Source organism: Falco peregrinus, chromosome 7 (genome assembly GCF_023634155.1).
Source record: "Falco peregrinus isolate bFalPer1 chromosome 7, bFalPer1.pri, whole genome shotgun sequence".
NCBI classification, from domain to species: Eukaryota; Metazoa; Chordata; class Aves; order Falconiformes; family Falconidae; genus Falco; species Falco peregrinus.
The window spans coordinates 82,508,521-82,532,990 of NC_073727.1; the positions used below are offsets into that span (position 1 = coordinate 82,508,521).

Genomic DNA, 24,470 nt, shown 5'->3' on the forward strand with positions numbered 1-24,470 from the left:
TGATCTTTAAGGCCCCTTCCAACCCAAACCGTTCTATGATTACTAAGGATCCTTAGAAAACTGAAGGGCTTTGCATTACTCTTTGGGTTTGGAAAGTGTTAACTCTCTTTTGGCAGTTCAAAGCTTGTGAACAAAAAACACCCCGCGACCACCACAGCCACCACTCATTCCCCTCCAAAACAAAATTTTTTTTTCACAGAAGCAAGGAACACCACTGTAAAACTACTGGGCCATAGTACTGCCAAAGGGTAACAAACTACTTTGGGAAAGATGCAATGCCAAAACAAGAATGAAGGGAAAAAAGCCAAAAACAAAATCACAAGTAGTTATCCGTAAGTAACAGAATGACAGAATGATTAGAGTTGGAAGGGACCTCTGGATGTCATCTCTGACCTCACTGCTCAAGCAGGGACCAGAAAATGGACCATGAGGTATGTATCTTCCAGATCTTGCAAAAAAATATATTTTATCATCACTCCTATTCAACACAGCTTTGCCAAAATCTGATGAGAAGCTGCAGGTCGGGCAGATCTTTATTTACCTGGGGCGGGGTGGAGTCAAGTGTGAAGGTTTGACTAAAAAGATGAAGTATTATAAACTTTTTCTGACAGAGTGGAATCTATCACCAACATGTTCAACAACAACTGAGGAAACACAGCTGATGGTCTTTGTCCCCATCCCCAACATATATCCCTAAAGAAAGAGCTTGAAATCGGACTCTCAGCTGTAATGGGAGGCTTAGAAATAAAGCCGAGATAACCTATGGTTTGATGTTCAATCCTCACTTTCTCTCTTTCTTGATACACTTTGATGAACAGTCACGTATGCTGACAAGTGCCTTGTACCATATCTACAGCTTCCAGTTAGTATCAGCACATCTATAGATACATTAGAAATTACAGCTGCTGTCACAGAACAGTTTTTCTGCAAAATACAAATAATGGCATTTCCTGCATTTGAGAGGAATAGATACAAACACGTAATACGGACACTGCTGAGGGTCTTTGTAACACCATTTGTGAAAGATGAAGTGGAAACTCAGGGGTATCCTGACAACTCAGACCACTGCATTCTGCTGTCTTTATGACCCTGACCTCACTGGGAAGCACAACTTTGCTGTGCTTTCACACAGGACGGCAGCAATTTTGGAAAGCTTTGGCTGTAGAAATTTCATAGGATTTCTTCATCAGCAGCATCTACTCTTTATCTGAACATGGTTCCTCCTTCCTTAAGGTAACAGAAATTAGCCTCTACTACAAAGTTAAACAGGGGCAGGACACAAGCATACACCTAGTATCACAACCCCAACATTAAACAGATGCTCACAGCTTCTTTAAAGACAAAGAAAGGAAAATTTGGCTTTTTTGTCTGCACATGCTTTTCACAACATTACATTTGAAATGTTATGCTGAAAAAAATCAATCTGTCAAGTAGCCTATAACTGTTTTTATTCTTGAGTAGATACACTATTTAAATTCTTCAGCCCAATATTTACCTCTGAACTTAAGCCTGTCCTTATTCAATTTCAGTTCTTATTTTTCTGGAGGGAAACTTTTGCCTTACCAAGGTCATTAATACATGCCTTTGTCCAAATTTAACGTTCTCCAATGACCATGAGTTCTCCCCAGACATAAGTACAACACATCCCCCAAGCTGCTAGTGCATAACACAGTTTTTATTTCACGGACTGGCTGAAGTTGGAAGGGACCTCTGGAAGTCATCTTGTCCAACCCTCTGCTCAAGCAGGGCCACCTAGAGCCAGCTGCCCAGGACCATGCCCAGACAACTTCTGAGTATCTCCAAGGTTGGAGACTCCACAGCCTGAGCACCCTGTGCCAGTGCTCAGTCACCTTCACAGTGAAGTACTTCTTTACGTTCAGGCAAAACCTCCTTTGTTTCAGCAGTTTGTGTCCACTGCCTCTAGTCTTGTCATTTTCTCTTTGAGTAAAGAGCATCCTTCCATATTCTTCTCAAGTCTGGAGCAGTGCTTGTCATTACTGTTTTTACTCTTACCACACACAAACACACAGATTTAAGATATGAGTGAGAACTGTTCCAAAAGCAGTGAAGATAACGGACACTAAGTACTCAGTACTAGTCTCTCGGGGTTTAGATTATTTTCCTCTTAACATCTTGCCAATTTACCTGGAAGTAGCATTTAAGTAACACGTAAGTGGAAAAATTATTAATTTTGAGGAACACAATGAAGCTACCTTCAAAAAAAACCAATGCACACATTTCTTCTCACTGGTTTCTGTTAGTTTACAATACAGTCGCACCTGTCCCAACAGAGGCCTATGCTTACTTTTGTCCATTGATAACAATCTCCAATCTTAACTCTTTGAAATTTCTGCTTATAATTTTCACTTAACAGTAATTAGAAATATTTCCGGTTTTGTCTTTTTCTTTTTTACTAGATCACACACCACTTTAACCCTCTAGCATACAGAAATTTCACACTATTTAATATTTATTAAAATACTCTGTAATCCCAGTAGTTTAATAAACTAATACTCTAATTACTTGGACAGGGAACATTTATCTAAACATGTTGTTTATCTCGCTTCTCATCTCTGGCACGCTCCTGAAACAAAAACCATTTGAAATACACTTCCACTTTGAACATGCAAAAATTACAATGCCACAGTCTATTCTTTGTCACTGAGGTTTTTTGTTTGTTTGTTGTGGGTTTTTTTTAAGGATTTCTGTTTAATAATCAGAGAAAACCCTATCCCTCACTAATGACTTTGAAAGTCAAACTGAGGTCTTCATTTGACATGCAGACCAGCGATACTGAATACTATTCAGGTCAAAATACCCAAGCTTTTGGGTTCTCCCACACAACTCTGTTAGCCCCTCAAGCAATCATGGACAAACACTTCTCAGTATGACCTGTGTCAAATAAATGTAGGTTTCCTAACTTTAAATATCAGAATGCTTACATGACTTCTTCCATCTAAGTTGCAGATATTGTTAAAGAAAAGACTGAGCTGTAATAATTCTGTACTACTTTTAACACACCCTGTAATGACCATGGACTAAAAATTAGTAACAGCACTTTGGAATCTCCTCAAAAAGTAATTACAGGTGCCCTGTCTTCTTCCTTACCAACCTACACTTTATTTAGCTTGTAATCCAAAATGCTAACATTTGCTCCTGCCCTCCTTTTCATTTTAATTCTGTATTTTTGACTCTTTTCAGTTAGAACAGAACAGAAGAAAATATTATCGTTATTATATGATCAAAAGTGATAAATTTCAGAAGTTTATACAAAAATTAGCATTTCCTACTGTTATGAATAAAACTGAATTTGCATATGAGGAAAAGGTTTTAATACAAGCCCTGTTTACTCCGTTTCCAGACCAGCTGACAGTAGAGTACAATGACACACTTTCTAGAATTCTTGATGCTTTAATCTTAGGTCTACAGATCACTAGAAGACAAAGTTTTCCCCTGTATTTTGTTTGAGGATTTCCCCATCTCCTCTAGATCATAAATTCTCTCATTAAACCCTTAAGACTTCACTATACAACACAAAATAACTGCATTCTCACAACACTACTGTAACATAAATTACAAGGTATCAGTATCAAAACCAATTACATGCACTCAAGAAAAGGAAGTTTTACACAGTACTTTCCAGTTCTATCTTCAACTGAACACAGCTTGTGTTTAAAGCCACACAGTCACTATAAAGAACCGCAACAGAAGAGCTGCTATAATTCAGTTACTAATTTCTATTTTAAAAACCACTAAATATATCACACAACAGTTTCTGGAATGCAGTCAGCCTTACTTCTCTTCCCAGGCATTTATTTGATTTTATTATGGACACTACAGAAGATGACAATTCCAACTCACCATTCTTATTGCTCAGACACTACTGAACAAAAGTGTTGCTGATGCTAACCATAAGCAACAACAAAAAACTCTGCAATCTGAGCAGTTTATTTAACTGGCAGATTCGATCACTTGGGATCAAGCACCCTTTTCTTCTTGCAAATTTGCTTATTTAAAGGCCATTTGATACCTACTCATTTTTTAAACCCTCTGAGATTTATCTCAAGGGATTTGAATTAATGTACTTCTCAACAACCCAAGTACTTAAAAAAGAGACACACATATGGAAGAATATGAGGTTTTTGTGCCGAGATGACATAAAAAAGTATCCTGTCGGGTTTAAGAAGGATTTATTTAAATGTTCTGAAAGCATTACTGAATTCAGCAGTGATTTCTATTGGAAGTTTAACTGACATACTCAAGTGCAGAGACCATGACTGTCTGCTTTTGCTGTATTTCATTGGGATGAAGGTGGGAAATAACTAAAGGATTTACCAAGTTACCTCTCCCTCACATTCTGGGCATCAGAATCCATATCACAGACCCTCGATGGACTGAGATAAACAAAGGACACATTCTCTGGGTAAATAGGAAAATCTTTCTTCAGTTTCATATAAGCTAGCTGTTGATCTGAAGGATTTTAAGAGCATAAAATCCACAATGAAAATATGAGTCTCAAAAGGATCCAGTGCTACCTGTAAAGTTTGAAGACTAAAAATTCCTCCGAGAAAAATTTTCGAAAACATCCGTATTAAGTTTCTTTGTTCAAAGATGTAATAAAAGTAATTGCTGAAACCAAAATGCTGGACCAACTAGCCTACTCTGCTAGTTTTATGTCCTAGTGGTATTTTAGGAAAACTGTAACCCAATTAGAAATGTAAGGGTAAATTGGTAGGAACTCACATTTTCAGGAAGGATGCTTTGACAAGGCTGTAGCTAAAGGAAACCTCTGCCCCCTACACCCTCAAAACAAAAAAAGAACCCTTGAGCAGTGCATTTAATTAAAGTAAATGAAAGTCTATAATTCAACACTAAAATATATCCTCCCAAGACAAGAAATGTTAACATCTGAATTTGTGAGGCCCATCTTCTATTATTCCCAAGAGAAAAATAGGAGTTACCAAGATTTCTGATGTCCTGGTTATTTCATTAATAAGCCCTGTCATGACCATCTCCAAAACTCTAAGTGGCAGAGAGTTTCTTCCCTCTATGTACGAGAACTGGAGATATACTGAAAAAATACTTGTTCACTTTATCTGGGCAAACATACTTGATGTTGGTGACTGCAGCATTGAAATTAGCATTCCAGTACCATTTCTTAAGATAGCAATGCACACAATTTCAAGACAAGAAATTAATTTAAAAAAAACCCTAAGAAATTTAATAAAGAAATTGAAAATTATTAGGGAACTGTTTGGGGGTGGGGGAGCATTTACCTCCCTTCTTTTGAAAGTGTCACTTTGCTCGAGTATAAAAAAAGAAGCAAAACAGAAACCTTCAATTTAGTATCAAACAGAAACTTGCCTATCTCAAATGTATTCTTCCTACTGCATATAAATTAATTAATCATTATTAAAAATACACAAGCACTACTAAGCACCTGAAGTTTACTTATTTCAGATTGCTTTCGATCTTTGTTCCCTTCCTCCACAAGAAAGTAAATAATAAACAGCACAGGCATTAAGTATGGTATTCTGATAAAGTTAATAACTGCAGTCTTTTGTACCCTTTTTCTTAATACTTCATTTCTTCATTTTTCCACCTTGAACCTCATAAGTGATTTTTACTTTAGTGGACAGTTTGCCGGCATTCTTGAAGGCCTGTTACTTTACTAAGCTTCTGATTGAGGGTCGAACAGTCTCATCTAGAATAAGCATACTGCAAAACCCAAAGCATGGGTTCTCCTCTACAGTTGCTTAAAATTTACTTCCTTTATTACAAATTATAGTTATTTAGCTAGAAAAGCACAGATGAGCATGTGAGATGCATAGACAAAACTGATTTCTAACACGTAAGATATAACCCAATTTTTTTAAATACAGAATATGCAACCTTCACATTTTCTTACCAGGAAACATCAAGTCAATTATGACAATTTCATTACAACCATTCCATTCCCTTCTTCTTCACCTACCCTGTTTTATTCTTTTCTGGAATATGTACTTCAGCTCTAGCAAAAAGCATGACTTAAAAATGCCCCATACAAAACCACAGTATGATTATTAGGGTACCATAAGAGAAAATACCCAATTCTGTATTTGGAGATTGATTTAAACATGTTAAAGTTAATAACTGTGACTTGAGTTTTAACTGAACCTTTCCACGGAATAGTATATCAAACAGCAGACAGGAGTAGCAGGATGTATTGATAAACAATGACAGGCTCCCTACAACTAATCGTGTTCCTAACACCAGATTTGCAGGGCTTCTCACTTAGCGGATTCTAAAACCAATCTCCGTTGTTTATTCAGAACACCGTGAAACATCAGTACAGACACGCTTCCTCGTTCTGGAGAGGTAAACAATTCCTGTACCCCTGGTTTTAAAATTCAAAACTGAGAAAAGGAATGTAGATTTACAGGGCCTAACACACTGAGTTAAATTTTACACTTCTTTGTGTGATAAGGTGTAAGTGACTATTTACCTTAGCGAAAGTAGGTATTTTGTTTTCTCTTTGAATGTGACTCGTTACATGTTTTCTTTTCTCTTCTGATCGATACACCCTTACTTCTTCTTCTCCCTTTGCTGTTCTCCATTCTTCCTGCCTACTGAAAAAACGAAAATTGAGATGTTAACCTTAAAGCAAAATACAACTGAGAAGATTTATTCCAAATCAAGGAATAAATGTTCAACAATTATAACATTCTTTGAAGAACAGTTCTTCTCTTTACAGTCTAAGATTACAAACTAAGATTTCCATCTTATTTCAGAAAGCTGGAGGAGTTAATGTTTGATTGTGGCTAGTAGGGTTTTTTGACTTATGGATGTAAATATTCATCACAGGAGTCAATTACTGAACAAAATAAAGTTCCAGTTTGGAAATCAAAATTCATCTCGGGTACCTAATAGATTAGGTCAGTGTCCCAGCCATAAAAGGCCATATAATGGCAAGAACAAATGGACTTAAAACACACTGTAACTCTTATCCTGCAAGCCAGAAAACACTGAGGCAGCTAGATCCCATTGCATATACAAGTCAAATGGTCAGGTTTTATTCACAATACTTCTGTAATTCCAAGATTTTTCAAGTTACATGCAAACAGCTGATTTCAAACTGAAACTGATATTTACAAGAAATTGAGACCACAGTATAGATAAATACCACACAAATAGTTCTATGACAGTATAAATTCCAAACCAGTTCAATTTAAATAAGTTCACCAAACTAAAATTCACTGTAAACTTGGCCTATGTTTACCTGGCCACACCAGAAGACAGTTCAGGCACTACAACTCTTCGACTCCAAGCCACAAGGTCCCGTTCAGTGGCTATTTCACTTCTTGGTGCGTTGCTATGCATCTGACGCACACCTTCAATTTGTCCACTACGTCTTAATCCTATATTTGGTGGTGAATGTACTTCTGAGGTAGAACTTACAGATCCTAAAAAGTCAAAAAGTAGTATTTGTACTTGATCTGAAATTCTAAGGGAACCATTCAAAAAGAAGAACTCAAAATGAAAGGAAACTAAGAAAAAAAAATTTACTTAACCTATTACTTCAAAAGAAATCAAATATTAACTGAATTTAACTACTCCAGCAGCTTCTATAGTCACCACAACACACACTTAAACAGCTACTGGGATGCAGTACTGTTTAAAAATTCACATTGAAAAAGAGCAGATGTATCAACAATCTGAAGTGAAGCAAATGTTTCACTGGTTTGCTTTTCTTTAAAAATGCATTTGAAAATATTTATGCGAAGCTGACTTGCTGCTGCATTCCAGATCCGTATTATAAAACAGTGAGCAATCTCACTGAACCAGTGTATTCCTTGAACAGTCTTCTACCTTGAAAAAAAGTGAAGCCACAACACTGGAAATTGGGAATCCAAGCTGTGAAATTTACAGACAAGAACCTGAAATGGTCAAAAGATTAAGAACCTGAAACGGTCAAAAGATTAAAAAACCCAAACAAACCAAAGCAAACCCACACACACTCAACAGCTTTCAAACACCTACACCGTAGCAAAATTTCAACATTTTTCCACATCTTTCCACATACAAACTATTCTTGCTTACCCAGGTGGATTTGCAACCATGACTTTTTAAGTGTTGAAAACTACTGTGTAATCTAGAACAAGATACTGAAATAGCTGGACTGAGAAATAAGCAACTCCTTCCTCTTTTCTTCCTCCCATTTCCTCATTTGACACAATTCAGATTTCAACCAAACAGATGGCCAACTGCAGACTAAACAGTAGGGCAGTTAGTTCTAAGGGAACACAGTTGCTACAAGTTCCCTGACTGAGCAGACAATAACTTTAATAGATAAATTTGTAATGTCAAGAATCCTGAGATTTCGCAGAAAGATAAAGAGATGAGAAAGCTCTATTATGTTCTGTAGTTTCACATCTCCTTTTTAATAGTTCAACAAAATGCACAAATCATGCACAACAATGTGAGTTTTCCAAGTCTTGGCTACAATGCCCATTGCCCAGTAACCTACCTCTGCTTATCCGGGTGGTACTACTGGTTCCTGCCTCCCCAGAACGTCTCTGGTCCTGCTCTTGCTGAAGTCTTTGAATCATGCTATCCAACGGACTGATCTCTTGATTTGCTTGTTGACTAAGAACTTGATTCAATCCTGTGAAGTGAAATATACAAGAGAACAACACACAAACGTTGATTTGAAGAATCAGATGTTACAAAGAGTTCACTGAAGTTTTAGCTTTGAAATTTAAAAATACAGCATAAACACATGTGTAAGCATGGGCTAATGCATATTTTTGTAACAGCCGTTTTTTAAACAGGATTTTTTTTTCTTAATATCTTGAGAGCATTGTATTCGCTGGAGCAGGGTCAAGATGATTACACGTCACTCCTAATAAAAGTTTACATTTGATTAAGTGTCGGCAAGTCACACAAGCATGATACAACTGCTGTTTGTCAGCTCAGTCAATGTAAATTGTTCAAATGCATGCTTAGCCTGCCCCAAATACATTACAAAATACTTTAGCATAAGCGCCAACAGAAGAACTACATCAAGAAGGTCTAACTGAATTAGAAAAGCATTATCTATACTGAAGAACACTAAGCAGCAAAAATGCTTGATGGAGCTCCATGTAGGCATCAAGATGACAACGGTTAAGTAATGCTAATTTTCTTTGGTATGTAAAACAGCCAAGAAACCCCCTCTGGGTAGGTCTCTTGAACGAAAGACAGGAAATAGTTCTCACCGAAGTGACTGTAAGGTGACAGTGTTTCTGTGCAGCACGCAAAATACACAGCATGTAAGCATGAGCAACACAAAACCTCTTTTCATACTCACAATGGTCACAAAAAATTAAGAGATGTATGGAGAAAAAGGCAAGGGTTACAGGACTGGTTTGAAAAAGAAGTCGGGTACCTCCACATGGAATAGTTAGATGGTGGAGTGGTGGGAAGCTCTGATCAAGAGAAGCAGAACTTGCAAAACTTTGTAACGAGGGATGACAATGTTCAAAGAAACAAGCTACAGAAATTATTTTTCCAGCATGATTCCAAAGAGATATCACAGTATAAACTGCACTTTGCAAGATCAAAGAGAAGATATTACAGTAATTGTGCTATGAAATGAAGAGCTTTGATTATGTGGCTAGACGGAAGCAGCTCTCTTAATAGATGATGGCATGCAGAAAGAGCATAAAAGATTTAAGATAGTGCTCTCAGGGTTTCAAGGTTATTGTAGTCAAAGTCAACTTCGCTAAAGCAGCAGAAGCTTCAAATCATGGTATGAGCTCTGGTATAACCACAGCTGGATGTTTTCTGACTCATGTAGTGAGACAGTCCAGATTTGTTTGGTGACCTCACGAGCAGACATACTGCCTACTGAAAACAATGAGAAATACTACAAATAACCCAAGAAGGATCTTAAATAAGGAAATTGCTACCTAAACAAAATGAATGGGGTTTTATGTATCTAGATTGTGACATTTTGCCTTGGCAAGTAAGAGCAAGATTTTTAAACAACGAAATAATAAAGACACTGGTATGTATTTGATTTTTGCAAAATATCTGGTTTAAAGGAGCTTCATGTACACCTAAGCAGTAAACCAAGCATGACTATCTGTATTTCCCCTACTCTTATAAGCCCCTACAGAAAACTTGACAAGAAATAAATTGTCAGTTCTCTGAGGGAGATCTATCAAATCCCACAATAAAGTTTCAGAAAGAAATGGAGCTTCCTTAGTGGAAGGGAACACAAATACATGACCACAGTTTAGCTCTGCATAAGACTGAATATATTGTTCCTAAACTGTAAAGAGGTAGAAAAATATCTTCCCTCTATAATCTCTCTGGCTCTCTGCCAGCCTGGTTGATGGCTTCCTGCTATTAAACAAAATGCTATGGACATCATCTTCCTACAGGTAATCATGTGTCATGCAGCCACACCATTAAACTAAATATTGTTGGGTCTGTGTGCAGAGTCTGACTTGTTGCAAGATATTATATTGGAGAATATGTCCAGGACATTTTCTAATTTGGAGAATTTCATAATGTCATAGATCCATGCTGTAACTGCAACAACAAAGTAAAATCGCATCCTTCCTTGGAAACTGAATTTAGCTTCAAGCCACTAGCTAGAAAGTTAAAGATAAAGCACAGTATACATTCACCAGAAAGATTTTTCTTCTTCCTACAGTTCCTTCTCAGGTAGCATTTCTTCCTACAATTTTGGAGGAAATATAGAAATGCTCCTTACAAATTATTGTGTAAGTATTTGGTGGCTGATAATCCTCAGGTCTACAAATGAGGATAAAGAGATCTACTGGTAACTGCACTGTCAGTTAACCCTATTGGAACATCTGACACATCACACACAGGCTTAAGTATGGCGTACGTATAAGCTACCGTTCACAGGCACAGTCGGTTTTTCCCGGTTTTCAAGAATATCCAAATACTTAACAATGCTTATCTTGAAATCATTTAAAGCTACTATCACCAGTCACTGTTTGCTCATTTATACTAATATTGAACTAGTGACACAAAACAAGTAGGCATCGTTTTTACACCCCCACCCACGGTGGGCCACATCCAGGCAGCTCCCAACAGCCTACCATTAGCCCAACATACGCACATTCCTCCCATGTTGTAAGCATGGAGAACACAACTTTCAAGGAACTTCCTAGATTTTGCATCCTCAGCAACTCTTTAGAGTTCTCTAATCAAACTATCAAAGCTTAAGCTGAATGACTGCTTTCATTTAAATAGGAAGAGGATTTTGCATGTTCCAGGCGTCCTCCCATTTTGCTCTTCTTGTAGGTATTACACGTTCCAAGTGATCTGTGGAAGAACAGTCTGTTTCCTAGGTTTTCTGAAGTAGGAAGTCTCACTCCAAAGAGATCACCCGAAAGCTCACTCAGCATCATACACTGTTCCAATAATTAAATGAGCTCCAAGCCAACTGGTATTGTTGCACCAACTAGTACTAATTTGGTCAATGACAATACTGTTAAGTGAAAACGTCACAATCAATCAGTGCCAAGGACATCGCAATTCTTCCACACTACATGAACTACTATGCCCAGAAATGAAGAAAAAGGACGAAGCAAGAGGGAAAGTGTAGAACACCTGGAAGTAACTAGATAGGCTACTGTGTAGTGAAGTGAAATTTTCCATACCTGAAGATGTCACTCCCATCTGAGGAATAAGCTGTTCCTCCCTGCAGTTCTCACGACCAGGAACTAGTCTTTGATACCTTGCAGGATGAGGGTTGCCATCCACATCAACCAAAAATGGGGGAGGCATAAGGTGTGGAGCCTGCTGTGTCTGTTCATCCAGGACAAAGTTGTTGGCATCACGGATAAGGGGCCGATAATCACTATGAAAGAACATCTGATCTGCTATCTGTAAACAAAGTTATTTTGTAATTTTTTTAAGAACCTATTACAAAAAAGCATACAGAAGATAACTGCCAAAAGTACTTTTAACAATGTTACTTGTGGTCACTTTTGCAAAAACAAGGTTATAAAGTGATCTGTTTACCTCAGTTTAATGGGGAAAATTTAATGACTATGATTTTTTTTTTTTTCCCCAGTACTACTTTTCTTTATTATAGCGCAAGGAGAATAATCCACATGTTTGAGGGTCGGGAGCATTTAAAGACCAGGGGAATAGGGCAATATTTAATTACTTGCAGACATTTGACCAAACACAGCATGGGCTTATTAAATAATTCACAAATTTTCTTCTATACTCTGAATATATTAATATATATTCTGGTAACAAAAACTGTGTCACAGACTTATGAGCTATGGGTGCAGGAACAAGAGGAGTAGAAAATATTTATTGCAGAATGTTATTGCCAAATGTTTTAACAGCAGCAGCCAAACTTATATATTCCTATTACAATGCTAGATACATGAAAAAGTTCCAGTAGATAAAATAAAGCTGATCTAAAGTTGAATTCTTCAGGCTTAAAGTTGTCTTTATTATTTCAGTCCACCTGCTCATAATTTATTCTAGATGACTTTCCACAGACGTTCAAGACTGAGGATTTCCTTTATCCAAATAGTACGTGAAAGGGCTTAAGTTCCATCTCTCACTGGCACATGCACCTCAGTGTCATGCAATCAGAAAGGTACTGAACCGCAAGGCAAAAAAGAGAAAGAGAACCAAAGACAAGCTGACATGACTACTACACATCCCAACACTACCTACTTACTGGCAAGCAAACCCTTTGGCAGCTCATCTACTCAGTTTAACTTTGAACTGAAAATAGAGTCATAAAATCATCATTCATGCAAATTAGATTTCCAGTGCAATATAAAAACAATTAAACAACTAACTCAAGGCATAGATATCTCCAAAAAGTCTTGTCTTAGGTGTTAAGAGACAGGTATCAGGAGCACGGACAGAGGAATGCCCAAGTTGTAGAATTTACATTTCTGAAGAGCATGCTCTAACATGACCAATCCGTAACATAGTTTGCAGTAACTTGTGATGCAGAAATCAGTAAGGCAGAGGTTATACCACCTACTCAGAGGCCTGGGCTCTCAGTGACAAAGGTCTCCTGTCCTGGACGTGAGAAGAATAGGAAGGAAAGATGACAGCAAACATCTATCAATTACAATATCACAAAGTGCCTACATGCGGCCACATGAGGTAGATAATTTTTTTTAAAAAAAAAAATACTAGGTAACATGGTATCTGTACCACACAAAAATTCAGAGAAGTAACAACTGCAAGAAATTGGAAAGATGCATGGAAAGATGCAATAGCAATGATTTAACTCCAGGGATTCAAGTGGTTACCCTTACGAAGTATGTATGGACAAGGTCACGTCCCACTGCAGTAAGAAACCCCGACTGGGTAAAGTCTTGTTGCCAGATTCTCTGTTAAGAGAGGCTGAATGAGAAAGATAAAAGTACTTTCGTGTGTCTGAATGACAGAATCAACACCTGTTCAGCAACTTTGACCCTTCAGCTCAAATAGCTCAAAATGATAAAGGCATAGGTCCTAGAAGGACTTAAAATTTTCCCTAGAATCGTAACAGTAGAGTGTCCAGTACTTTCTTTCACCTAGTGTCAATTTTCCTATTAAGTATTTCTCACACTGAGAAAGAAGATATTTCAACAGCATGATCATACAGACTCTGAGTTTTAATGTGCTATGATTTGGTTGTATGGTTTTGTCTGCATCCCAGGTTTTGTAAGCAAAGGGAACATCTGAAAATTCTTTTTGAGATTCACTGACCTCTACCAGAATAGTCTCTGGTGCAGTATCATGATGGAGTGTGCAATTACCCTTTTTGTACTCTGTACTGCAATCAGACGTGGTAGAGAGAATAAACAACAATTTTCTACTCCACAAGGGAGGAATGGCATTTCGTGGAAAACCCAGGCTCAGACCAGCTCTCAGATACAAGACTGGAATGTCCCTACTGGAACCTGGGGGTAGCAACCTTGTCCTCAGGCTATTGCAAGTCCTGAGAAAAATCAGAAGATTAGATGTTTCAAAGAACCTTAAATGGTTATGTTCAGTAGACACCCAGTTACAAGTAGTAACAACCAGACCTACTTCTTGATATACTATTAGAGATCAGTTTCATGACAATAAGAAGATACGACACCACCATGAAGATGTGAGTCCTCTGAACACATGGCTTCACAAACCCAGCCGGCAAAAGCTGTCCACAGGATCTGAGCTCTACAAATAACACTCTCCTTCAGTAACTACACTGCACATTCAAAATCCTCAGTTTCTCCGAAGGGGCACACCTACACAAATGCAGAGATTTTTCCCCACTACTGCACTAATCCACCACACAAGAGCTGTGAACTTGCAACAAAGAGCTGTGGTTTGGGCAGTTCTCAGGGACAAAAGCCTTTGCAAACTCAGAGATCTGGTCCAATCTAAGAAATACAATCAACAGAAAGGTACCCTCACGCTTTAGGACAGTTAGGCATTCCTGGACAAGTTTCCACCTAAGCATGAACTTCTGAAATGCACAAGCACTGTTGACAGTGAGCTCAGCTCATCTCCAATGGTCTTCACACACACAGAAATTTCAGCTGAGCTTGGCTCAAGGCCCCCTTAACTGGGTCAAATAACAAAGGAGCCCTAAAAAAGCAGCAAATGTAGTCTTCCCCCACACACACTGAAGAATTACTTCAGAAAAACATTTATCATCAAAAAAAGAAAGAAAGAAAAAAAAAAGAAAACAAACCAAACACACCCCCATCACCTTCATTGTGGCCAAGATCACACTGGGGAAAGAAAAGCCTGCCCAGTGGTTCCAGTCAAGCAGGAAACACAGATACTACCTGAACAAAACATGCAAACCATACATGTGGAAAACCAAGAGCTTGCTCTCTCAGCACATCTAACACCATCTCAAGCTGTAATCATTGTCCTGACTGCAATTCACAAATACAGCAATACAGGACAGGTTACCATACCCCTTTTTCCTGTACAAGTAATTCCCTGAGACAGATGGAAACCACTTTAAAGCCAAAAAACTGCAGCTCCTACCAGAGCATATTCTCGCAAGGTGTCTGAAAATAAACCCAAGTATTAGGGCAGTGGTGGTGGGGAAGGACAGAAAAAAAGAACACCTATTCTCCAGCACCTACCTACCTACCTACCTGTAGTTACATTCTTCTATAGATCAGGTCAGACAAAAATAAAAGAAGAGATGGAACCAGACAAGAAAGAGATCAGAAACTTCCAGACTGAGTTTTCTGAGAGCTGAAGACTGAGATTAAAGAGGTAACAAATGCAAATCCTAATTGCTCCCATTTCTTCTATGGTCAAGAATGCCAAGATTACCACTGGCACAGTAACTGCTGGAGAGGATCATTTTAAATCACCCAGTAAGTGACTAATTTTAAACATAATCTTTTCTCAGAGGCTGCAGCAACAATCCCAAGAGAACAAAGGGTCTGTAGTTTTCATTCTTCAAACAGATCTAATCCTTCACAAGGTAAATTATCAAATGGCAGCGTATAAGAAACTCCTGGTGTATCACAGTAAAGAGGGGAAGGCTCAACATTTCTGAGTGGCAGAGGTCTATACACTTCCAAAATGACTGGAGAAATAAAACCTGGATTAATCAATGGACACAGTGAGAAAAATGTTTCTATTACAAAAGACTTTAAGGTCTGGAATACTAAAAAACTCTGAAAGACAAAGACCTTTAAAATTATCTAATAATCCTGGTTTTCCTTGTTGCGGTGCCTCTGCTCATTTGTTTTCTTTGGAATGAAAGGGGAAATGCACAGCTAGCAATAGCTGCAGGACAGCAACAGCAGCCAAGTACCAAGTACTTCAAATCATAGTTGAGAGACAAGGAGAAAAATATAATCCTCAATATGCAAATACTGCTGTAACTAGCATCAAAAAAAGAGCTGGAAGACTAAAAAAAAAATAATATTTAAACTCCTTTTGCTCTCCCTCCTTCAGGACCCTCTGTGTTGCTATTTGCCAAAATGCTTTCAAGACCAGCTTGAGTCCAAAGATCCAAAGCAGGAGGCAAGATCCAGAAGCCAGCACTTCACCAATAAACTTCCAGTATCAGCTAACAGAAGCAGAAAAGAAAATCCTGGAGAAGATATGTCTGCTTAAGTCTTAGAAAGAGGGAGAAGAGACACACCACACCTCCTGCCTCGGTGGTAAAAGAACTAGGACCTTGTGGGCACTCCAAACCTGATAACCTGTATAGTTCATAGGGCATGTTCCTCCACAGAGAACAAACATAACACCACATATCTATACACTCATGAGGGTCTGTGGCAAGACAACCATGCTTAGAATACATAACGTAGACTATGACATTAGAATAAAGATGTAATATTTTAATCACCCAATATTGGTGGAACATTGCTGTGTAAGCACCACAGCATCCGTGACAGGAGAACTTCATTAGCAGACATAAAATCGTACCACTAGAACATACAGTACATTTGTTGCAAATGTCTCCCAGACTATGCATTGTTTAAAAGCAGATAGCAGGAATTAGGTTTTATTACACCTCTCCCACTCTTTTTTTGGTCTTAGTCAGAAACCAGAAAAAATTTTAAACCAGAATGTTTAACTCTTGTTTCAGTTCCACTGCAGTTTATTCACATTATTCATGTGGACCCATTAGTAGACACTTTCAGCCTTGTCACTTAAGAAAATAGACAGTGACTGGGTAACTTTTTTAATGTTTTGGGTGCTTTGTTTTGTTTTTCTTAAGGTTGTTTTTAACTTCCCATTTAGACAGTACCTTAATAGCATGTTTCCATAGTTTAAAACAATACAGTGAAAGTAAGCTCAATGTCAACAACAAGAATCTGAGACATTTCATATTAATGGCTCAATATTGTGTTAAGACACACCCTCTTGAAATGAAGCTCTGAAGGAAAGTTTGCATGAATGCATTCAACACAGACAAACATTTTGATTTTCATCTTGCACTGTACCTTGTCATATTTGCTACTGGAACCAAAGCCAAAAATCAGAAGGTGACCGTGAGAATCAGTACATGCAAAATGCTGTCCATCAGGAGAGCACTTGCAGTCAAAAACTGCACCATGTCCTTGTCCTTCAATCTGAAATACATCAACATACAAAATAATTAAGTTACCAGAAATAAATAAATTTCAATTATGATTCTCAAAACTGTGGTGCTGATGTTGAAATTTATTGTAAAATCTGTAAGACAGTATACTGCTAGATGGAAGTTACTTTAAAACAGTTTACTTTTTAGCTATTCACTTCTCAGTGAATTTTGTAATAATGCTCATGAAAGATGCCAAATTGATAGTAGAAACTGACAGACTTTATCCACAAAGCAGGCACAGTATAGGAAGTGAAAATAAAAGCTTCCCCTTGAACGACCTGCTAATGAGCCTAACCAGAGAGCTGGGTCCAGTTCAGGGCTTAGTCACTACACCCTTTCAATCCTCTGCCTTTTTGCTAAGCTAGCCCAGTAGCATTGGCTGCTGTGGTGTTTCAGAACACCTGCCTGCTAGAAAACGCACTGACATAAGGCAACCCACATTACACAACTTAGCAACTGCCTGTTTCTGTAATTCCTACTCCTAATTTATTGGAGTGGGGGAGGTGTAGATTTGTGTAAAAACTCCACTTTTTAAAGGAGAACTGCAAAGATTTTAAAAAAGGAATTTTTACCTGATACTCATTTTCTGTTTTCCAGTTCCATTAAGCCAGAACAAATGGGTTTTTGTTTTTCCCTGCAACCTGTCAATCAAGCAGAGGTGACCAATCACCACTCTGAATTTTCACGTCTTCAGCACCTCTTCAGAAAGCCCCTTTCTATTCTCCCCAGCAAAGCACTTTTGCATTTTCTTTAAAGAGACACCAAACAAAATTCTTCCCCTAGCTGTGGCAGGCCTATATACCGCCAGAAAAAACAATGGTATTCAGCCTGCAGACAGTAGCACTATGCACTTCTGCAGCACCTTCCAGAGGCCATCAGCATTATTTTAAAATGTTAACGAACCAAGCCTCAAAAAAACTGTGAAGTAGGTACTGTTCTCACTATCTTACAGGCTGAGCCAAAGGCAAGAAGTCTAAATCTTTTGCCCACGGTCTTACAACACACCCGCACCCCTGCACACACCCCCCAGTGGTAGAGGCTGCTACACCTATTACCATGCTCTCAGGTATTTGATAAAGGTCTTTCTTACTGCAAGTACTTTCCATAAAAGTCAAATGAGTTTCTGGGTTAGCAAAAGAGGAACATAAACGAATCCAAGTTTTATGTTCTATTTTGACCATCACTCCAGAAGAAATGAACAGAAGCATCCTATAGAAAGAGATGGAAAATAAAAACAGAGCTTCAAGCGAGTGGCACTAACATCACAACAGCTAGGAATGCAGAATTAATTTTGGCTAAGCAAGATCCAACAACCAAGGCAAAGTTACAACTTTGTGCTGCTTTTTTTAATGTAGAAGGCTCATCGTATTAAAGGGAGACAGTTTGGGGAGGTAGGTGGAAAGGGGAAGGAAATTCAGCCCAAGAATAAGCTTTGCAGATGTGTAATAAAAACCTGGAAAAGGAGTATTTACACAGAGATTTCTAGTCCCTTTCCCTTTTTCCAACAAAGGAAACATTAAAGTATCAAGCTTCCTAACATCCAAGTCCTTCATAAATAGAATTTCTGGGTTCTACTAGACCCTAAGATTTGAAGACTTTTTGTTTTACAAGGAAAACAAGCCATGTCGTAGGAAGAACTATTTGCTAACCATGGCGAGAGGGGAAAAAAATGAACAGAAGGAAAAAAATTAAGACTAATAAGATGATGGGTTTTTTTAATCTTTCCCAGCAAGAAATGGTTTGGATGGACTATTTTTAAGAATCCCCTGGGAATTACAAGGGTCAGTTGGATGACACTCCCTTCTTATGTAAAGGAAACAAATAGTGATTGATTATTCAGTGATTAATGCAGTGCAAATAGTTTTACTCTGTAAGTGGCCAGAAACTGGTCTAGAAAATGCTTTTGGAAAGGACAGCAATAAGGCCTTTTACTACAGCCCCTCAAGTCCTACATACAATTACTAGGAAATAAAGATCCTTAATATTCTAAGAACAAAAATTACTGTTGGGGATAAGCTTCCAAAATATAATTACTATTACAAATTAAAGAGCAAAGCCTGCCAGAGTGTGCTATACCCAGTAGACTTTTTCTTTAAACAAAAATATTTTGGGATTAATGAATGACACTTTACAATGGAATTTCTTCAATAATAAAGCTAACACTGAGGAGTTGGTCATTTGGAACAGAAACTTAAGATGCAAAAGGGGAAGCGGCAGTAAATCCGTGAAGCGTAACTTCAGAAAGCTAGATAAAGGACTTGAGCAAGAAGGAAGCTGCTTTCCCCACCCCATCCCTTTTAAATCGAAGATGCAAGAAATATATGAAGACCGTACCCCAAAGAAGATAAAATGGTTACTTTGTCTGGAACCTTCCCCTGCTGAATAAAGGGATACCAATGGTGAAGAGACATTCACGAGAACAGAAAAGGTACTGGTCAATTAAGAGCTGTCCCAACAAAGGGCCGCAAAGAGTGAACATACTAAGACACTGCTGGTAGCAAAGCAAGTAGCAAGGATTCTTTGACCACAAACAGGGAAGAACCAGTGATGCTATACAATGAGGACTAAGTTAAGATTACTTTCAGCCTCAACCCCAAGAATTAAGCTATTTGCCCATATTTTCACTAGCAAGGGAACAGGTGGACATTGTACATCACAAAGGGAGGAATGTTGATAAAACAGAATGAAAAAGGGAAGTTACTCTTTTCCTCTCAGTTTTGAAGACAGCTTATTGTTCTCCCCCAAACCAGGGAGAACAGAGCTGTGAAACTAGTACACAAAGTAACATGTCTTAGATCCATACAAAAACAGAGTAGTACCACCTACAGAGAGAGAACTAAATAGTAAGCCTTTCTGACCTGTTCTCAATAGGTAGCGTAAAAGACTTAAACCCTAGTTTTTAAGAAAAGTAAAGGACACGGGAGAGAAAAAAAAAAAGGGGGTGGGGGTGGGAAATCAAGTAAAATGAAAACTAATCAAGAGTAGAGAGTACCAGACAAACTCAGCAACTTTCCTCAGTAAAGTAACTGGTTTTTTTATACCAAGAAAATAATAGTTCATTCAAACTAGCTAGATTTCATAGCCATGACATGGCACGGAAAACAGTTCAAATGGAACAGACTGTGATTACTAGGAGAAAATGCAGAGTAGGTACACTTGCTAAGCGGAGGATTAACAGTTACTGGTTTGGGGAAGACATACAGAGTTAAAAGGATGTTACCAGTGAAGTTCCTCAAGCCAGGCCTTTCTGTTAGTGACATCAGGGAAAAAAAAAAAAAAAAAAAGAGCCCATTGATGAAATGAACATTAGGAAATCATCCACTGAAAACAGATTTGGAACACAGCACAAATTATATTGACTGAAGCAATTAAAAGCCAACAGGATGAAATGCAATAGCCCGTGAATCTAGTAAGATTATTAGAAAAAACTTACTAACACACTTACTGCCAGAAAAAATAATGGAACTCAAGTCTACACACAGTAACACTGTGCATTTCTATCACGCCTTCCAACACAAGTTGTCAGCACTGTTTAAAAAGACAATGAACTAAGTCTCTACTAGCCTGAGGTAGGTAACATTCTCTCTCATCCTTCACATTAAGGGACTGAGGCATTAGTTGCAAACACAGGAAGAAAGATCACTGTGTATTCATTGCAATGCGTCACATGTAATGCAACAACAACAACAAAAACTATAATCCTAAAATATACCAGAAGTTTATCCAGAAGAGAAAGAGAAAGCACATACATGCTAGGCAAACAGACAACAGTAAGAACAAACTCTTCCAAAGCAATACATGTATTTTTTGCTTCCCACCTTCAAGATAAGTAAATGCTAACTGGAACAGCTAACAGAGAAATGTTTCCACTCATCATCATAATGGAAAACCTAAGAACTCTGGTTCTTCACATGGACACTAAGGGAAGAGGACTACTTTGCACACCTATACAGAAAAGACCTTTAGCAGGAAGAGAACTACTTTACTTTTAAATGCATAGGGACAAACAAAAATTAGTTACAAGCAACATTCAAGTCTGAAAACTAAAATTTAATGCTATCAATCACAACAATGGTATGCTAGAACAACCTTCTAAAACTAGCAAAAAAGCAAAGTTAATTAGCTGTTACTACAACATTTAACCTTTTTCACAAGTGAGGAAACTACATCATAGCTGCTTAAATCAGTCTCCAAGTATTCTGAAATTCCTTTGCAGGTTTATGTTCTCCTTTGCTTTAAGGAACAATCTCCAATGACAGCCTGCTTCCATGGTAAGTCAAAAAATATCTACAGACCTTCTGCAAAGTTAGAAGGGGTTGCTGCAGATTTGTAGGAGTGGAAAGAACACTTGAATTTTTAAGCCAGTTTGAAAAAAAAAAAAAGGAAAAAAAAAATCAAAAGGCTTCTACACTGCTTCCAGAACAGTAACAAAGGATCAAGTGGTGGGAAGAGGACAAGAAGTAATTACATTAAGAGTAAATACTAAAAATGTTTCTATCTTCTCACCACCCAAGTAAGTTATCCATTCAGGAATGTTGTACTTGCCTTGAAAAATAAACGTATCAATGAAAAGATCTGACAGATCACCCACCCTACAGATGCCTGAAGGCTATATAAAAAGCATTTACAGATTTTTTTTAAGATTTTTTTTTTCTTAATTAACAACCTGCGAACTCAGTACTTGGCCTACTAGAGCGTTATGCTGGCTTTGCTTTTCAGGATCTGCTCTTCTATACTATTCAAAGGCGGAACCTCTCAAAAATTTCAAAAACATTTCAGTAGGGCTACACACTGACTGATTAAAAAATAACACCTCTATAATCTTATTCTAAGTCATTCTGTATTCAGATGACTACAAAACCTGATCTAAAAATACAATCCCATACGATCCCAGCAAAACTGTAAGTCTCTTCAGACTTTATTAAACGCCACAACATAAGAAATAAAAGTTTTTAAATCTTTAGTTAATACTGGAGATGACAATACTTTGTCCATATGAGCAATCAGTATGCCTTTTGGACTTTAGTCAAAAAAAAATCACCTCATATGGCAGAAAATCCATGCACAGAGCATTCTGCTGATCTGTCCTAGACTGAGTCTGATCTTCCATGTACTTCTTACAGGGATTCCAATTTTTTGTCATGTCATTAAAACCAATCAAGTAGTTGCCAACAAAGATCTAGGTAAGCCATGCAGGTTTATTGATTAACAAAAAGAAAATAATGTTTTAAGCAATATGGTATCAATGTTTTAAGCAATATGATAATGCCGTTAGAGCTTCAGAGTTTGTAAGTTTGCATTGGAAACAGAAGTAGCATTAGAAAGTAAGGAACTGCATCACACACATCAGTGAAAGACCTGACCTCTGAAAATGGGGCAAGAAAAACATTAAGATACACAGACATAAGGAGGCATCAGCATAGGAATTGCCTGTAATGAAGTGTCCAGTCAAAGGTAAAAATTAAGGCCAGAGTAAACAACCAGCTCTCTGAAGGAGCAGGAGAACACAGAAAAATCCCGACTACAACTTAGTAGCCTCTGCTTGATTGACAATTTGCAGGAAGAAACCCTTTTGACCTGAATCAGTTGATGCTGTGACACTGACAGTAAATTCTAAGCAAAATAAGGACTAAACTGTACTAAAAAACATTCAAACAGTTATTAACAAGGGATGTATGTCCCCAGATTCATAAAACCTAGACATCATTGCCATTACAAAATACATTACTACTATAACCTCCATGGGGATTCCCAATTTTTCTCACTGATTTACATAAAAACCTAAGATGTAGGAAGAGGGCAGAGAGACGGGGCAAGGAAACAACCAATATCACCGCATCCAGGTGGTCCGATTCTTGAACTGCAGTGCAGACTCTCCATTAACTTCAAGTAGGGTCACCATTACACTGTACAATTTCCACTGTAGAAATCAGGAAAATTCTTACGCGCTGCCTGAAGTTGACCTTTTTATGGTCAAGTTTTGTATATGAAAATTTTAGTCACCGCTTATGCTAATTGCTTCAAATAAATCTACAATATATCCAAGGCTCACAAACCTAAGACAGTGTTTCTATAAAAAAATTTTTCAAGAGATACATTGTCAGAAAGTTGTGTGAAATGTCTAAGCTTGAAAGAGGACCATGCAATGCAACGACCACATACCCTATAAAAATAAATAAGGGCCCACGTGGAAAAAAAGGCATAGAACCAGGAATAGTACCAGATAGTTTTACATTAATGAGACAAGCAGCTAGCTACAAGACTTGGGGACATAACAAGCAGTTTCAGCAATCTTGTCCTTATATCTCAATGACTATGTGGCTTGAACTTTCAACCTTAACATCAACATGTGGGTTTTGAGTTGTTTGCTTTTTTGTTTGGCGGTTTTGGTGCTTTTTCTAACATAAAACATGTATCATCATTTACACAGATTAACTAGTATTTGGCTATGAAAAGGCATATATTCACCATGGTAACTTCACACAGCGAATGTAAAAAAAATAGTATGAAAATATCTACTTGCTTCAAGCTTTCTCACTGGATGTGTGACAGTTTTTTTATTTCAAAAACAAGCTTAACGTTTTAAATGTAACTACTGCTTTGTTGTGATACATATCACTACATTTCCAAGAAGCATAACCTGTTTCATTAAGACACCTATTTGAAATAGCAGCAGTGCTTTAGAGCTATACAACTATAACCATACCAGAAGAGGGTGACCTTACAAGGTAGGTTAGTATCTGCTTCTTGACTCTCTCTGCTACTCCGTTTGGTTTTCAAAGACAATCAAATGAAATAAAGGAATTTCAGAGAGCGCCTTCAAAACAAGCCTATCACATCCACTTTTTGTATCCTCAGCCCAAGGCTTCTCAAGAAAGAAGCAACCTGAAAAAGAAAACTAAGGACCGAAAAGAGTCACTTTTTTTTTCTTTACTATAGCACCCTTGTAAGAGCTTGGGTCTGAACTTTTAAGACTGGTCAGAATACCAAGAGACCAAAAAATAAGTTTGTGAGTATTCACAAACACATTCTATTCTTTTGATCACATGAAAGCATTACGTGCTTTTTCACTGTATGAAAAGTCGTAACACAGACTAATGAAAGTTACTGCAGCAGAGTAAGTAAATAAGGTTTTAATGATCATCACATGATCCTTCCAACACATCTTTTCTTCTGCCTAGTTTTTCTAGTGGAAACGTAGAAATATGGTCATGCTGTAATCCTTGAAGTCTGAAAAGCAGATGCTGGACTCTATCTTCTCAAGTACAGAGACAGAGATCTTTCAGTGAAGTAAAATTTTTGTTCTTCAGAATACCTAGACATAACCACTACAGCTTTTCAAAAATGTCTGTTAATCTTCATTTTCATGACTGCCTTGCTTCAGGTA

At 37.7% G+C, this 24,470-nt stretch overlaps 1 protein-coding gene across 4 annotated transcripts in view; it reads right to left on the reverse strand.

Annotated features, from left to right (window-relative positions):
- Positions 1-24,470, reverse strand: part of PHIP (pleckstrin homology domain interacting protein) — a 119,337-nt gene that overhangs the window by 38,241 nt on the left and 56,626 nt on the right. For 3 of the 4 annotated variants that reach the window (XM_055810792.1, XM_055810791.1, XM_027782750.2), the window contains 5 exons: positions 16,944-17,072; positions 11,661-11,886; positions 8,507-8,644; positions 7,259-7,442; positions 6,485-6,608 (listed from right to left, as the gene is read on the reverse strand). In XM_055810792.1, the coding sequence (XP_055666767.1) occupies positions 6,485-6,608; positions 7,259-7,442; positions 8,507-8,644; positions 11,661-11,886; positions 16,944-17,072 (801 nt within the window). The remainder of the gene's footprint in view (positions 1-6,484; positions 6,609-7,258; positions 7,443-8,506; positions 8,645-11,660; positions 11,887-16,943; positions 17,073-24,470) is intronic. The other variant, XM_055810793.1, reaches the window with a different exon arrangement.